This window comes from Aulonocara stuartgranti (genome assembly GCF_965226115.1).
Source record: "Aulonocara stuartgranti genome assembly, chromosome: 18".
NCBI classification, from domain to species: domain Eukaryota; kingdom Metazoa; phylum Chordata; class Actinopteri; order Cichliformes; family Cichlidae; genus Aulonocara; species Aulonocara stuartgranti.
The window spans coordinates 540,966-557,367 of record NC_138954.1 but is presented as its reverse complement, the minus strand read 5'-3'; the positions used below and the strand labels follow the sequence as shown (position 1 = coordinate 557,367).

The following is a 16,402-nucleotide window of genomic DNA, read 5'->3' as shown; positions in this document are numbered from 1 at the left end:
ACCCTGGTACGCTGGTTTTTATACGTAAAGAAAACTAAAGAAGTTGATATTATAGACACAGGGAACATGAAACACCTGGGACCTCCCAATTCTCAAACCTATTGACAGACAACAGGCCTTTACAACACCCCATAAAAGATACCTCAAAGAAACTTTACTGATACTTCAAAGTTTTAAGAAACTCTTGGTTAACCAAACTTTATTAAACCCTCTTAGAACCTATACGAGCGGTCCAAATCCTGGTTTTAAATCCTTTCAAAGGCGCATGGAGAAAATCCAAACGGGTCTTTCCGAGGTCTTTTGAACCCGGAGACATCTGGATGTCTTACCTTCGATGTCCTGTTCATCATAGACTCTGTGTTTCTCTGGCGGGCTGCGAGCTGCAGGACAAAGGATCTGCTGAAAGTCCTGAACATCAAAGGCCTTGTTTAGATCTTCCTCTTCTTCTTCATCAGCATGACAGTGTGGAGGAGGAGGAGGAGACTGAAGATAGAAAACACTAACTGGTGAATTAAATGTTGTGAGTCTTTCATGAACATAGCTGTTTCCAGCTGTTTTCAGATCTCGGTGCTTCCTCTGCACAGGCAACATTTCCTGTCTTTAACTTTGTTTTTAACGCAAACACACAACAACCACAAAATAAAAAGTAAAGGTGAAGGTTTCCAGCCAATCAGAACAGAGGTAGCTCACACTGACTGACACAACTGAACAAAAAGCCCAGACAGCAAACTCCCCCATAAGTGATCATTATCAGATCGATATTATTGATCGCTCATCGGTTTCTGTGGAAACTCACTGCAGACTGACTGAGGGTGTCACCAGGACTCGCTGAGCTCTGATGATGGCTCATGGCTCCCACAGGGGTCGCAGGTCACAGAGCTGGATATTCAGAAGCAGGTTGGGCAGCAGAACCTGGGGAGGGAGGTACACTGGAGGTCAAAGGTCAGGTTATTTGACGCTGTTCAGTAAATGTAAGAACTGAATCTGTTTACGAATCTGCTGATCCTGAATCTCAGAATGTGTTGAAACCTGAAATGTTTTGGCCCGTTAATCCTGCCGCTCTGAGCTGAAACGCTCTGATGTACAGAGTGTACGTCGAACACACCGTGAAACTTCAGCCTTGGTTTTTGGTCAACTTACACAATTTTAAAGGGTTAAAATTCAATTTTTAATTTCATGGAACCAAACATAAACTTAAACTAACACTCAGGACTGACTCTGCAGAAACCATGAAGCTTAATGTGAGCAGCTTCATGGGGGAACCTTGACGTCCATGTTCAGGCAGCTTGCTAATGTCCCAGCTCGCTTTAGGAGGGACGCCGGAGCTTAGAGCTTCCTGTAGGGGCTCATCAGACCTGCACGAAATCGTGAAATTGTGGTTTCTGCACAGACGCATGAGAGCTGAGGTTTCTATTCAAGAGACGGCAGACATCTCTGCAGCTGAGTTCTCCAAACCAGCACAGGGAAACATCCAGATGGATCATCAGGCCAGAGCTGAGTTTGAGCTTAGGCTTACAACTTAGGAGATGAATTTTTAAAAAATATTTGATTCCTTTTAATCAAATATGTTTGCATTTAAAAAATCAGGTCAGAAGATAACTAAAATAATTCAAGAATCTATTATTTATGTGTACTAATTATAAATACATAGTAGTCCTGATATAATCACATGACTACTAATAAAACTCTTGTAATTAACGCGTCTTGGACCTCTGTCTGTGAGCAGACAGTTCAGATCAAAATAAAACTCTCACGACATGCAAAAGGTCAGAGGTCTTTAATGATGCGACTGCGAGGGTCAGAGTGAGGGAGCAGGCGAGCTTCAGAAAAAGTCCTACGACTGTCCGTTCCAGCTGGTTCCTCGCCCTGACCCATGGTCGATGTTCCTCCTGCTTTAAAAGCCTTTGGAATGAAAGACTGTTTGACAGCCTGTTCTCATGTATGTGACCTCTTGTTTTAGCTCCACCCCCTCAGAGGCTTTAGCTTTCCTCATGGTTAAATAAGCCTCACACTGACTCACTGCTCCACTGTGTGGCACAGTGCAGAATTACACAAACACCTGTAAAACTTCAGGTGAGCTCTCTTCAGTGAAACAGGTAAACCGAGTATTCAGATCCTCATGATGCTTTAATTCACTGTCAGACATTTTTGAACAATTTTAATCAGAAATTTACAAAGAAAAAACATCTTTAATGCTTCCTGTAACCTGCAGAGTGATTCTTGTCTTACGTGATTATAAATGTACTGCATCTGTCCAGCGTGCTCACAGGCACACTGGTGCAGTGAGGAGAACAGGAAGCTTTTTCAAATAGATTTGACTGTAGTTTTGCACCTCTGTGTGATTTTCAGCAGGGCCGACAGGTGTGCTGCTGCAGGTACAGACAGTCGGGTTTATTAACTCGAAAACGTTTCAGGATCTCTGTGCAGGAAGGAGAAACGTGCCACAGCTCACACAGGAACCTGCTGTTTCCCACAGTCAGCTCGGCTAAAAGTTCAATTTTCATTTTAGAAGCAGGAATAAAAGCAGGTTTGAATAATGACATCATTAATTGTGATTTAAGTCTCGGTGCAGTTTCTCAAACTCAGAGCAGGAGCAAAAGCACGGTTTAAACTGATCTGGGCTCAGTGTCACTGCCACCGAGTGTGTGTGTGTGTGTGTGTGTGTGTGAGTGTGTGTGAGTGAGAGTGTGTGAGCAGGAAGAGAGTTGGAGCCTACCTCAGCGTCCTTGCAGCTCTGAAAGAGAGAAATTATAATGCAAAGTCTGAAACCAACAGGAAGAGAATGGGTGGGGGGGAGGGGGGCAAATGGGGGAGGGTATGGAGGGGTGGGGAGGTGGTGGTGGGGGGGAGAAGAAAGAAGGTTGAAAGGAGGAGAGGAGGCAGAGAGAGGGAGCAGAGAGGAGACGGACACGCTGCAAATGAGGCGCTCCAAACTCTCCACAGAAACCTGATCAGCTGAAGGTCACCATGGCAACCGCACTGTCACTCAGTGCTTGTCCCGCCTCCGTCTGCACACACACACACACACACAGCTGCAGATTGTCCGATGCTGTCTCTGATGACATCACACAGACAGGTAACTCCCACCTGATTCTGTCCAACCAGCACACAAAGCAGGTGACGGAGCATTTCTATTGGTCAGTGTGATCACCTGCACACGACAGCCTGAAACTCTCTGACTGATTTCTGCTGTCTGACGAACACAAAAGCAACACTAGGACCTGATCTGCAGAGACCTGAGGACAGGGCCGCCATTCAGAGTCCGGCCTGATGGTGCCTCACTGCTCTAGACTGTATATAAAAGATGGACACAACCCCTGTGATGTCACAGAGCCGGGAGTGGGCTGGAGCCAAGCTTCTGTCTCACTTTCATAGCAAACATCCTGAAGGTGGGCCTGATAAAGATGAAGATGATGAAGTCAGAAAGTCAACTTTTATTTATACACCACAAAGTGCATCACAGCAAAACAATAAATGTAAAAGATGAGTTTTCAGTCGTTTCTTAAAGAGACTGACGAGTCCACTCGGAGCTCCAGAGTCATTGAGGTGAAAGCCCGTTCAGCCTCGTATACGGTCAGCAGGACCTCGGGGACCTGCTGGGGACGTATGGCTGCAAAAGGTCAGTGATGTAAGCTGCTGTTTGTCGGTACAGAGCTCTAACAGTCAGAACCAGCCGCATCAGCGACGCCGTCCGTGAGAGTAAGATCTGTTCTCACAGCAGCGTCGTGAACAACCTGCAGATGCTCCGGCGAGTTTCTGCTTGCACCAGTGAACACTGACTCACAATAATCCAAACGTGATGAAATAAATGCACAAACAACGATTTCCAGTTCACAGCACGACACAATGGTACAATCTGCCTTAAATGATAAAACAAGAGTGACCACAGATCTAACATCCACAGTGGGAGTCACGAGTTACCCAAGTAAGTGATTAATGGGCTTTCACTACGCTGGGCACAGACAAGGACCTGTGCTTTATCTGCATTAGGCTGGAGAAGGTCATCCAAGGTTTAATGGAGTCTAAGAAGCTGTTTCAGCATCTGCAGCTTTTAAAAGACTTAAAAATACTAGTCTTAGCCTAAAAGAGATATAGAAGGGCAGACCATCTGCACAGTGGTGATAGCACACGCCCTTAAAGGTGCTCACAATGTACTGAAGTGGGAGCAGTTGGAATAGAAACAATAAGGGCCCAATACACAACCTTGATGATGATGGTGAAAGTGTTTTTCAAGAAAGTAAAGTCATCAAGAAGTCACACAGATTTGTCTGATGGAGGCTGTAACGGGGGTGGGGCTGGGTGGAGCTACAGGATGCTACGGTCTCTCTGACAACCACACTGAGACCGCCACGGTCACGGGGAGAAGACGCCGTTTCATCGCCGTACATGACTCAATTTAATAAAAATAAACTTGTGGTTTGATTGGACGAAGCTGCTGAGTGACTTACTTAAAACTGATCTTCCAGCTGGTCTAAACATTAAGGAAACGAGGCTCAATGCTTCTGCTAGCCTAGGATACACTGGAGAAAACGCAGCTCGGACTCAAGGTCAGGCTGTTGCTTTCCTGCCTCTTTTGAAAGTGTAAAAGTAAAAAGTAGTCAGAAGTAAAGTACAGATACCTGAAAAGTCTACTTAAGTACAATACTAAGTACAATAACAAAATATTTGTACCTCATTACTGCCCACCTCTGGAAACCACCGAGCAAAGGTCTGAGGAGGATTAAGACTCAGGTGGAGCTGCAGCATTACAAACTGTACCACGTGCAGAACAACACAAACCTTATTTACCTTCAGATCACCGTGCCAGTTACCATGGTTACTGTGGCACGCTGGTAAATGCCCGGTGGCTTCTTAGTTTCATTCAGGCATTAATCGGACACACTGAGCGTTTTATTAGCTCCAGACTGAGCAGAGAGACGTCGCTCGCCGTGTGCGCACTGCTGAGAAACAGAAGCTGAGTTCACTTCATTTCTGCTGTTTCATGGAAACAGTTACTGAGGACCAATAAGTGGGCTTGCCTCTGAACGCTCAGCGTGACACTGATGAAGAGTTTTGGGACACAAGTTTTAGTAATATCATCATTTTAGCAGTATTGCAGAAAATGTTCCTCCTCCTTTAAAACACCAGAAAGATATGCTTTACAGACTGTTATCGTTTCTATGACCTCCATAAAACAAGAACACACACTGTGGTGAAGCTAGACCAGCCTTTTGTAGTTCGTCTTCTGCACATTGTAGTTTCAACACGCCAGACTTCCTGTTAAAAAGACACCAGTGTAAGGTTGTTCCAGTTCTAAGTGCACGCCTCTTCCCTTTTCCTGAGTCCTCAGCAGTTCTCCTTCTCACCTTTGACCTCAGTGACGTTTTCATCGAGGTCAAGGAAGAGCGTCAGGAATAGGAGACATGAGGGACTTCTGGAATGGGTCTTGGGTCTGCAGTGCAGCTGTACTCTGGTATCTGACTAAATACTGTGTTCTCTTGTTTGTTTTGCTTACTTATAGGCACTACTTACTCTTTATTTATTGAAGTACAAACTTTTGTCACGTTAACATGTCATTTTCAACAGAGATGTGGCCGAGATAAGACAAACAGGAAGGTTAGATTCAAAGGCGAGGAGATATTGTGTCTCATATTGTGTTTGTTCATAAACCTGCTGCTAATCAAACTGGGGCAGACTGACTGTGTTATTTAAAGGCTGCATGAGAATCCTCTGCAGGATGAACAGGCGAGTTTGCTGCACTGTGATGGGTTTACAGTAGAGTGTGTGACTTGATGTTCGCTCGTGGTAGAATATCACTTCCTGTTCCTGCTCAAACACAGTCGTGTTTCTGAGTAGCTTATCTGCTTAGCAATTTAATTAAAAAACTTTTAAATACATTATTTTTTCATAGTATAATCTTCACGTGCTTCATCCGAAGCACACTTTCTGTGTACTCACTACCTAATTTATAGCCAAAGTATTCACTCACTGTCTCTGTACTGTTTCGCTAGCTTAGCTTAGCTCGTAGCCGACTCGTTAGCACCATGGCTACTTCACCTGTCCCTCCTGCACTTTCTTGCTCATTGTGTCAGATGTTTAGTTACTCCTCGGCCTCCTTTAGCAGTAATGATATCTGTAACAAATGTAGCATATTTGCAGCTCTGGAGGCCAGGATTACTGAATTGGAGACTCGGCTTCGCACTCTTCATTCACCCGTAGCTAGCCAGGCCCCTGTAGCTGGTGCAGCCGAAGATAGCGTAGGCCCCGCTAGCTGTTCCCCGGCAGATCCCAAGCAGCTGGGGAAAGAGGGCGGCTGGGTCACGGTGAGGAGGAACATAGTCCTAAACAGAAGCCCCAGGTACACCACCAACCCGTTCATGTGTCTAACCGTTTTTCCCCACTCGGCGACACACCCGCCGGGGGTCAAACTCTGGTAATTGGTGATTCTGTTCTCAGACATGTGAAGCTAGAGACACCGGCAACCATAGTCAATTGTCTTCCAGGGGCCAGAGCAGGCGACATTGAAGGAAATTTAAAACTGCTGGCTAAGGGTAAACGTAAATTCAGTAAGATCATAATTCACGTCGGCAGTAATGACACCCGGTTACGCCAATCGGAGGTCACTAAAATCAATATTGAATCGGTGTGCAACTTTGCCAAAACAATGTCGGACTCTGTAGTTTTCTCTGGTCCCCTCCCCAATCAGACCAGGAGTGACATGTTTAGCCGCATGTTCTCCTTAAATTGCTGGCTGTCTGAGTGGTGTCCCAGAAACGATGTGGGCTTCATAGATAATTGGCAAACCTTCTGGAGGAAACCTGGTCTTGTTAGGAGAGACGGCATCCATCCCACTTTGGATGGAGCAGCTCTCATTTCTACAAATATGGACAAATTTATTAAACCCCCCAAAATATGACTATCCAGAGTTGGGACCAGGAAGCAGAGCTGCAGTCTTACACGCCTCTCTGCAGCTTCTCTCCTCCTGCTACCCCCCCAAAAACCCATCTCCATAGAGACTGTGTCAGCTCCCAAACAGACAAAAAACAAACTAAAAACCAGCAACAAACAACTTAAACATAAACCATCACAAAGAAAGAACAATACAGTATCCACATCTGAACCAAAGAGTAAAACAGTGAAATGTGGATTATTAAATATTAGGTCTCTCTCCTCCAAGTCTCTGTTAGTACATGACTTAATAATTGATCAACAAATTGATTTACTCTGCCTTACAGAAACCTGGTTGCAGCAGGATGATTATGTTAGTTTAAATGAATCAACACCCCCGAGTCATTCTAACTACCAGAAACCTCGAAGCACAGGCCGAGGGGGCGGTGTGGCAGCAATTTTTCACACCAGCCTATTAATCAACCAAAGACCCAGACAGACTTTTAATTCATTTGAAAGCCTGATGCTTAGCCTCGTCCACCCCAGCTGTAAAACTCAGAAACCAGTCTTACTTGTTATCATCTATCGTCCACCTGGGCCTTACACAGAGTTTCTGTCTGATTTCTCAGACTTTATATCTGATTTAGTTCTGAGCTCAGATAAAATCATTATTGTGGGTGATTTTAACATCCATGTAGATGCTAAAAATGACAGCCTCAACATGGCATTTAATATTAGACTCAATTGGCTTCTCTCAAAATGTAAAAGAACCCACCCACCACTTTAATCACACTCTAGATCTTGTGTTAACATATGGCATAGAAACTGAACATTTAACAGTGTTTCCTGAAAACCCTAAAGCAGATGACTCGTAATCTGGAGAGGAAATGGCGTGTCACAAATTTAGAGGATCATCATTTAGCCTGGAGAAATAGTTTGCTGCTTTATAAGAAAGCCCTCCGCAAAGCCAGAACATCTTACTATTCGTCACTGATTGAAGTAAATAAGAACAACCCCAGGTTTCTCTTCAGCACTGTAGCCAGGCTGACAAAAAGTCAGAGCTCTGTTGAGCCAACCATCCCTTTAACGTTAACTAGTAATGACTTCATGAACTTCTTCACAAATAAAATTTTAATCATTAGAGAAAAAATTACCAATGATCATCCCACAGATGTAATATTATCTACAGCTACTCTTAGTACCATTGATGTTAAGTTAGACTCTTTTTCTCTAATTGATCTTTCTGAGTTAACTTCAATAATTACTTCCTCCAAACCATCAACGTGTCTTTTAGACCCCATTCCTACAAAACTGCTCAAAGAAGTCCTGCCATTAATTAATTCTTCGATGTTAAATATGATCAACCTATCTCTAATGATCGGCTATGTACCACAGGCCTTCAAGCTGGCTGTAGTTAAACCTTTACTCAAAAGCATCTCTAGACCCAGCAGTCTTAGCTAATTATAGGCCAATCTCCAACCTTCCTTTATATCAAACATCCTTGAAAGAGTAGTTGTCAAACAGCTAACAGATCATCTGCAGAGGTTTATTTGAAGAGTTTCAGTCAGGTTTCAGAGCTCAGCACAGCACAGAAACAGCTTTAGTGAAGGTTACAAATGATCTTCTTATGGCCTCTGACAGTGGACTCATCTCTGTGCTTGTCCCTTAGACCTCAGTGCAGCGTTCGATACTGTCGACCATAATATCCTATTAGAGCGATTAGAACATGCTGTAGGTATTACAGGTACTGCACTGCAGTGGTTTGTATCATATCTATCTAATAGACTCCAGTTTGTGCATGTAAATGGAGAGTCCTCTTCACACACTGAGGTTAATTATGGAGTTCCACAGGGTTCAGTGCTAGGACCAATTCTGTTTACATTATACATGCTTCCCTTAGGCAGCATCATTAGAAGACATAGCATACATTTTCACTGCTATGCAGATGACACCCAGCTCTATCTGTCCATGAAGCCAGATAACACACACCAATGAGTTAAACTGCAGGAATGTCTTAAAGACATAAAGACCTGGATGGCCGCTAACTTTCTGCTTCTTAATTCAGATCAAACTGAGGTTATTGTACTCGGCCCTGAAAATCTTAGAAATATGGTATCTAAGCAGATTCTTCCTCTGGATGGCATTACCTTGGCCTCCAGTAACGCTGTGAGGAACCTTGGAGTCATTTTTGACCAGGATATGTCCTTCAGTGCACATATTAAACAAATATGTAAGACTGCTTTCTTCCATTTGTGCAACATCTCTAAAGTTAGAAATATCTTGTCTCAGAGTGACGCTGAAAAACTAGTTCATGCATTTATTACTTCCAGGCTGGACGACTGTAATTCATTATTATCAGGATGTCCAAAAAACTCCCTGAAAAGCCTTCAGCTGATCCAAAATGCTGCAGCAAGAGTCCTGACAGGGACTAGAAAGAGAGAGCAGATTTCTCCTGTTTTGGCTTCCTGTTAAATCCAGAATTCAAAATCCTGCTCCTCACATACAAGGTCTTAAATAATCAGGCCCCATCTTATCTTAATGACCTTGTAGTACCATATCACCCTATTAGAGCACTTCGCTCTCGCTCTGCAGGCCTACTTGTTGTTCCTAGAGTATTTAAAAGTAGAATGGGAGGCAGAGCCTTCAGTTTTCAGGCCCCTCTTCTGTGGAACCAGCTTCCAGTTTGGATTCAGGAGACAGACACTATCTCTACTTTCAAGATTAGGCTTCAAACTTTCCTTTTTGCTAAAGCATATAGTTAGGGCTGGACCAGGTGATCCTGAATCCTCCCTTTGTTATGCTGCAATAGATGTAGGCTGCCGGGGGATTCCCATGATGCATTGAGTTTTTCCTTTCCAGTCACCTTTCTCACTCACTATGTGTTAACAGACCTCTCTGCATTGAATCATATCTGTTATTAACCTCTGTCTCTCTTCCACCCCAACCGGTCGCAGAAGATGGCCCCGCCCCTCCCTGAGCCTGGTTCTGTCGGAGGTTTCTTCCTGTTAAAAGGGAGTTTTTCCTTCCCACTGTCGCCAAAGTGCTGCTCATAGGGGGTCATATGATTGTTGGGTTTTTCTCTGTATCTATGAAGCGCCTTGAGGCGACTTATGTTGTGATTTGGCGCTATATAAATAAATATAAATAAAATTGAATTGAATTGAATTGATTGCTGCACAGTGGCTGTGGGTTCATGCTCACAGTTAGCTTAGATCAAGTGTAGCACAGATTCATTCACTGACTTCCACCGTCACACCAGCCGCAAACCGTCTACTGGTCCAACTGGTTTACACCGCAGCCCACAGACAGCCCACTGTGATCTTGGGTGGTTGGACTGGTGAAACTTCAGAGTAAAGAAGTCCCATATTTAAGTGTTTTTCTACATGATGAAGAAAAAGCTGCTGTCAGCACAACTCTTTAAACTGTGAGAAATAACATTAGAGAAGAAGTTGTGCTAGCTCACTGCAGAGGTTTTTAACTGCAGTCATAAAAAACTGATGTCTATAGCAGAAAACAAAAAAACTTGAATGTTCGTGTTCCTCACAAAGTTACAGAGGTTTGATTACAGACACAGCTGAGCGGTCATTGAGGTTTACATGTGTTCAGTACTGTAGAGCAGAAATGGGGCTGTGACGTCAGAGGCCGACACACTGAACACAGCAGCAGACTGGTTCATGACGATAGCAGAGCTTTGATGGTAAACTGGTGTGTGAGCACACTGAGAGAGCTGTGCAGGAAGTCAGAGGGGATGAATGAGGATGTTTGAAGCGTACTTTGGATCTTCTTTGGCTGCTGGTTCAGTCAGTTTAGCGCAGAGTGATGAAACCTAGACTGCGAGTTGTCCCTGATGGTCCTGTCCTGCACGTGGAGAATCACCTGCTCTGTGGTCGTTGCTGTTTTAGTTTTTTGCTGCTCATTAAAATGGTTTGATGAGCTTTAGGCTGACAGTCTGACGTCTCCTACATCACATTAAACTACATGTTTTCCCTCTTGCCCCAGTATCGGGGGCACTGGGGTTCAAACGATCAAAATGCATTGTGGGAGATGTAGTTTACTGTCAGCGTGCGTGTTCAGGCAGCATACGGTAAACTCTTGAGTTTGACACGTGTGGTGTAGAGGATGGAAATCAAGCAGCTGTGAAACATCTGCTTCCATCCAGGTGGAGGTGTGTAAATGCACAGAGCAGCAGGTCAGCTGACCACAGCCTTTCTTATTCCCACTGAGCCTCTGCACACATGCGAGTCCACCGTCACTCTGACTGCACAAGTAAAAACAATCAAACTAAAATGTTATTATTTCACTAGCTGGTCCTCATTTTAGGTTTGACAGCGTTTTAGTAGGTAAAGGTGAATGTTTGGACATGAACTGAGCTGCGGTTTGGGGAAGACCTCGATGGGGACTGGCGACGGTTCCCGGGCCTGGCAGATCCCCGTGTGCTAAATAGGAGTGAAGAAGTTAAAGAATTGAGAACAAGGAGGGAGGGGCACGTAAACGAGAATGAACAGCTTGCAGAACTGGGGGAACCTCTATAGATGACAACTGGAAGGAGCGTGTTTGAAGGCGTGGCCCTGCTCCTGAAATTCCGATACGTAATCTCCAATACATGAATATAGCACACGGATCACGCGGCTCACACGGTCCCCACGGATCACGCGGTCCACACGGATCACACGGTCCACATGAAGTAGCGGTTTTAGACGGGCGACACGGGCAGTTGCCCGGGGCAGCATCACGGGTATTGGCAAAAAAAAAAAAAAAAAAAAAATTGCTGGTACTCATGCTGCCCGACGTCATGCCAGCGCATAGTGGGAATGTCACAGGCACCGATCGGTTTTCTATCGCCCATTTGCTGGGAGTAAGGGCGCCCCCCCGTTTGCGAGGTGTGCCCGCTGCTGGCGGCACAGGGAAGAGAGGGCGGGGCGGCGGGGGAGTCTCTGACTGGAGCAGCGTCTAATAACCAACTCGCAAAATAAAACAAAATAAAAACAAAGCAACAAACACGAAAACACCAGACATCATGATACAGATTTATAATCTGCACCGATGTTTTTTCTATAGGGAAAAGTGAGCGCAAGAGCCCTCGGTGCGCCTGCGCGCTGCTGAAGTCAAAGTAAACTTTATTGTCATCTCCGCTACAGACAGTCCAGCATATAGAGACGAGACGACGAGGCTCCAGCTACAGTAGTGCAAGTAAACAAACAATATATATAAGAAAATAAATATACACTTTAGGAGTCGGGGTAAAGGATCAATAACAATTTATAATTTAAAATTTACAGTTTGATGATTTAAAGTCTCCACACAACCCGTCGAAAGGGGAGGGGCCTGCTGCTTCCAAATAGAGCGTATTTCATTCATAATGATGTAAATCCAAGCTCATTATGGATTCATGATCTGAATCCTGGGTTGTGACAAAGTGAATCTGTGAACTAAGGTGTAGGTCTGTTAGATCATGTTGTGGTGATCCTCGAGTTGAGGGATTTGTGTTCATACTGGAGTGCAAAATTAAAACCAAGATGGACAAGAAAAGTTCAAAGCCATCAGGTGCTCAGTTTAGAAAAAAGAGAAAAGAAGAGGAGGAGAAACGAGCAAAGATGCAGGTAAGCAGATGTGTGATTGGATAATGGCAGGTTATCCTGAAACTATCAGAATACTTTATTAATCCCTAAGGAAATTATGTGGGTTACAGTTGCTCCAAGAAGAAATGGTAAAAATATTAACAGTAACAGACTAAACTCCAAACAATACATTATGTTACAGATTTTAATATTAATCAGTCATTGTTAATTGTTGATTTGTCCTGTTCTCATTGTGTGATGAATTATGATGGCCGTTTGGTAGCTGTTTGCATACAATGCATACTCTCTCTCTTCGTGTGTGTGTGTGTGTGTGTGTGTGTGTGTGTGTGTGTGTGTGTGTGTGTGTGTGTGTACAACAGCTTTATGTTAATGTACAATCCTTAATATGCCGATGCGTCAGATGTCGGCTTTCTCAACTGACGGCACAGACGTGGACACGCTGTCGGGGCTGAAAGCCGACGGCTCACTGATGCTGATGCGTCCTATGTGTTTACGTCTTTTTTTTTGGGGGGGGGGGGGGGGGTATTCTGAAGCTGCAGGTTTCATCTCTCTCCAACCAAATCTGACTGAACCAACAGCAAAGCAAGATCCAAACAACGCTTCACATTTCACTTCACATAACCATCGTCATGAATTCATTCTGACTTTTGCTGTTTCTCTTCCAGCACGATGAATGGTAAATGGCCTGTATTTATATAGCGCTTTACTAGTCCCTAAGGACCCCAAAGCGCTTTACATATCCAGTCATCCACCCATTCACACACACATTCACACACTGGTGATGGCAGCTACATTGTAGCCACAGCCCAGCACGATGAAATCCCACTTCCTGCAGCAGGAGCATCTAAAAATCTCTGTTTTCTGCAATATTCACTTGATCATTACCCACCAGTCTACTTTCAGCCACTGTTTGTTTTTGTTTTTTTAATTTAACTGCCTTCCAACAAGAAAGTCTCGTTTCTGCTGTTTAACAATGAAGAAATAATAATAATAATAATGGATTGGATTTATACAGCGCTTTTCAAGGCACCCAAAGCGCTATACAATGCCACTATTCAGTCACTCTCACATTCACACACTGGTGGAGGCAGCTACAGTTGTAGCCACAGCTGCCCTGGGGCAGACTGACAGAAGCCAGGCTGCCATATCGCGCCATCGGCCCCTCTGGCCAACACCAGTAGGGTAAAGTGTCTTGCCCAAGGACACAACGACCAGGACAGAGAGCCCAGGGATCGAACCGGCGACCTTCCGGTTACACATGCGATTCCCAACCCCCTGAGCCACGGTCGCCCCAATGTAACATTTTTTAAATGATCCCAAATTACAATCTCTGAGCTGTGTCTGTAATCAAACCTCTGTAACTTTGCTTCCCTTCAGCAGCACCAGTTCATGTTCACATGTTGATTCATGGTTTTCTTCAGTTTTTGTTCTGCTGCAGAAGATTTTAAGGTCATCTGCTATAAAAAGCCAGGCCAGGAACATCTGCCTCATGTTTTATCCTCAGTTACTCTGACACAAAGCTGTGATGCTCACACCTCTGATGAACCTTTGTTTATAATATGGTAAATGGCCTGTATTTGTATAGCGCTTTACTAGTCCCTAAGGACCCCAAAGCGCTTTACACATTCAGTCATTTTACACATTCAGTCATATGTTAATATTTCTGACTGGCTGATGCCAATTTTTCCTGATTCAAATTGAATTTAATTAAATCGACCTTGTGAATCTGAATCAAATCTATTCTAGAAATCAGTGACGATACCCAGCTCCAACGTAGAGGATCTGTACTTGAAACATGAAACATCCCACCCAAACGCATCACTTACTGTGAGCCAAGTTAACGTGAACCACAGGAGAACCACAGGTGAAGCTAAAGCTGTTTGAAACATGAATTTGAAAATGTGGTTTTAAATTAAGTTATTATGATAATGTGTCTGACCTCTGACCTCTGTGTGTGTTTGTGCTCATACCTGTTCAGGTGTCGAGTTACCGTCGTCCAGCAGAAACGGAAACACGCCGTCTGCAGCTGCTTTTATAAGCACAGCTGTGTGTGTGTGTGTGTGTGTGTGTGTGTGTGTGTGTGTGTGTGTGTGTGTGTAATTAACCTGTTAGGACAACAGCAATTATGTTCATTCCCACAGTTTCACCCCACCGTGTGTGTGTGTTTACAGGTAAATGATGACTGTACCTAACTTGTTCAGGTGTGACGGTGCCTATGGGAACGTATAGGTGTGTGTGTGTGTGTGTGTGTGTGTGTGTGTGTGTGTGTGTGTGTGTGTTCATATAATGACCTTTACATTCTCACGACATCAGCCGCATGAAAAACTTTTGATCTTCCCCGTCTCCTTATTTGATTCCCTGTCTCCTTATGTCCTTCCCTGTCTCCTTATATACACTTTGTAGTCCTGTGTTCTGTTCCAGGATCAGGTCTCAGTGCTGATGCTCGTGCTTCAGTAACACACGGTCCTGTCTTTGGTGTGATGGGCGTGTTCTAAGCTGTGACCTAGCGACCTGTTCGGGAACACAAAGATTATTTTATTGCATAAAATAGCGCTAATCGTATCAGCGCTATGTTCCACTCAGCCAGAGGAGGAAAAGTCTGTTTTAGGGTCCACTAACCACCCGTCCCCTGGCTCACTCCTATCCCCTGTCACACACCTGTCCCCTGGCTCACACCTGTCCGCTGTCTCACACCTGTCCCCTGACTCACACCTGTCCCCTGACTCACATCTGTCCACTGTCACACACCTGTCCCCTGACTCACACCTGTCCCCTGTCACACACCTGTCCCCTGACTCACACCTGTCCCCTGGCACACACCTGTCCCCTGTCACACACCTGTCCCCTGGCTCACACCTGTCCCCTGACTCACACCTGTCCCCTGACTCACATCTGTCCACTGTCACACACCTGTCCCCTGGCTCACATCTGTCCACTGTCACACACCTGTCCCCTGGCTCACACCTGTCCCCTGACTCACACCTGTCCCCTGGCTCACACAGACTCAGCCCTCGTTCATAAAGTGCTTTACAAAGCCCAACATCACGGCTAACAGCTGGTTTTTAGCCAAACAGCCACTTCCTGCAGCCACTGACCCGCAATGAATCCTGGGATATAGTAGGACACATCGGACCCATCCTTAGAATTCGGGGCAAAGAAGGACGCATTTGTCGCCACATTTGAAGGACTCTTTGAAACTGGGCAGCCTTTGTCGCGCTGCTGTGACATCATTGCATACAAACGCGGCCTTTGAAGCATCCGCCCCTGAATTCAGACACACAGCTCACACTGTGGGAGGTCAAAGGTCACAGGTGACATTCATGCTTCTGTGCTACTCAGTCAGACACACACACACACACACACACACACACAGAAGCCATTAAGATTCTAATGTGTGTGTGAGTGCTAATCTGTTGTTTTTGCAGCAGCAGCTGATTCTCGTTTACCGTAATCAGTGAGCTTTTATTCTGACATGTTCTGTAAACAGAAACAGGAAGTTCACCTGCGTCACACTCTGTGGGAACCTGTGCACGCGCACACACACATACTTGTTTTTCTGTCTTAGTGAGGACATCTCATTGACGTAATGTGCTGCTGTCACCCTGACACTAAAACCACATTTGGAGACTCAAACATGTGTTCAGACTCGTGGAGACGGACTGTTGGTCCTCTGAGCGCTGACCGAGGACGTGATTGTGGAACATCCTTATGAATAATGTTCACACTGTCAAAGGTCAAAGGTCACAGGTGACAGTCATGTTTGTGTGCTAATCAGTCAGACACACACACATGCGCACTCACACACACGTGTGTGTATTCATAACCTTGTGGGGACAGTTGACATAACCCTAACCATGACCCACCTGTGGCCCTGACACTAAGACCACATTCTGAGTGTGCAAAAGGCCTTCAGCCCCGCGAGGACCAGTAAAGTTCAAAGAAAAACACGTGACGAC

General features: G+C 44.9%; 1 protein-coding gene across 12 annotated transcripts in view; it reads right to left on the bottom strand.

Moving 5' to 3' along the window:
* Positions 1 to 16,402, bottom strand: part of slc4a2a (solute carrier family 4 member 2a) — a 40,279-nt gene that overhangs the window by 18,511 nt on the left and 5,366 nt on the right. For 2 of the 12 annotated variants that reach the window (XM_082514248.1, XM_082514253.1), the window contains exons 2-4: positions 14,738 to 15,428; positions 797 to 912; positions 330 to 483 (exon numbers count right to left, since the gene is read on the bottom strand). In XM_082514248.1, the coding sequence (XP_082370374.1) occupies positions 330 to 483; positions 797 to 850 (208 nt within the window). In that variant the 5' untranslated portion in view covers positions 851 to 912; positions 14,738 to 15,428. Of the gene's footprint in view, positions 1 to 329; positions 484 to 796; positions 913 to 1,204; positions 1,476 to 6,192; positions 7,509 to 14,737; positions 16,387 to 16,402 lie in introns of those variants that run through there. The other 10 variants (XM_082514260.1, XM_082514249.1, XM_082514254.1 and 7 more) reach the window with 10 other exon arrangements.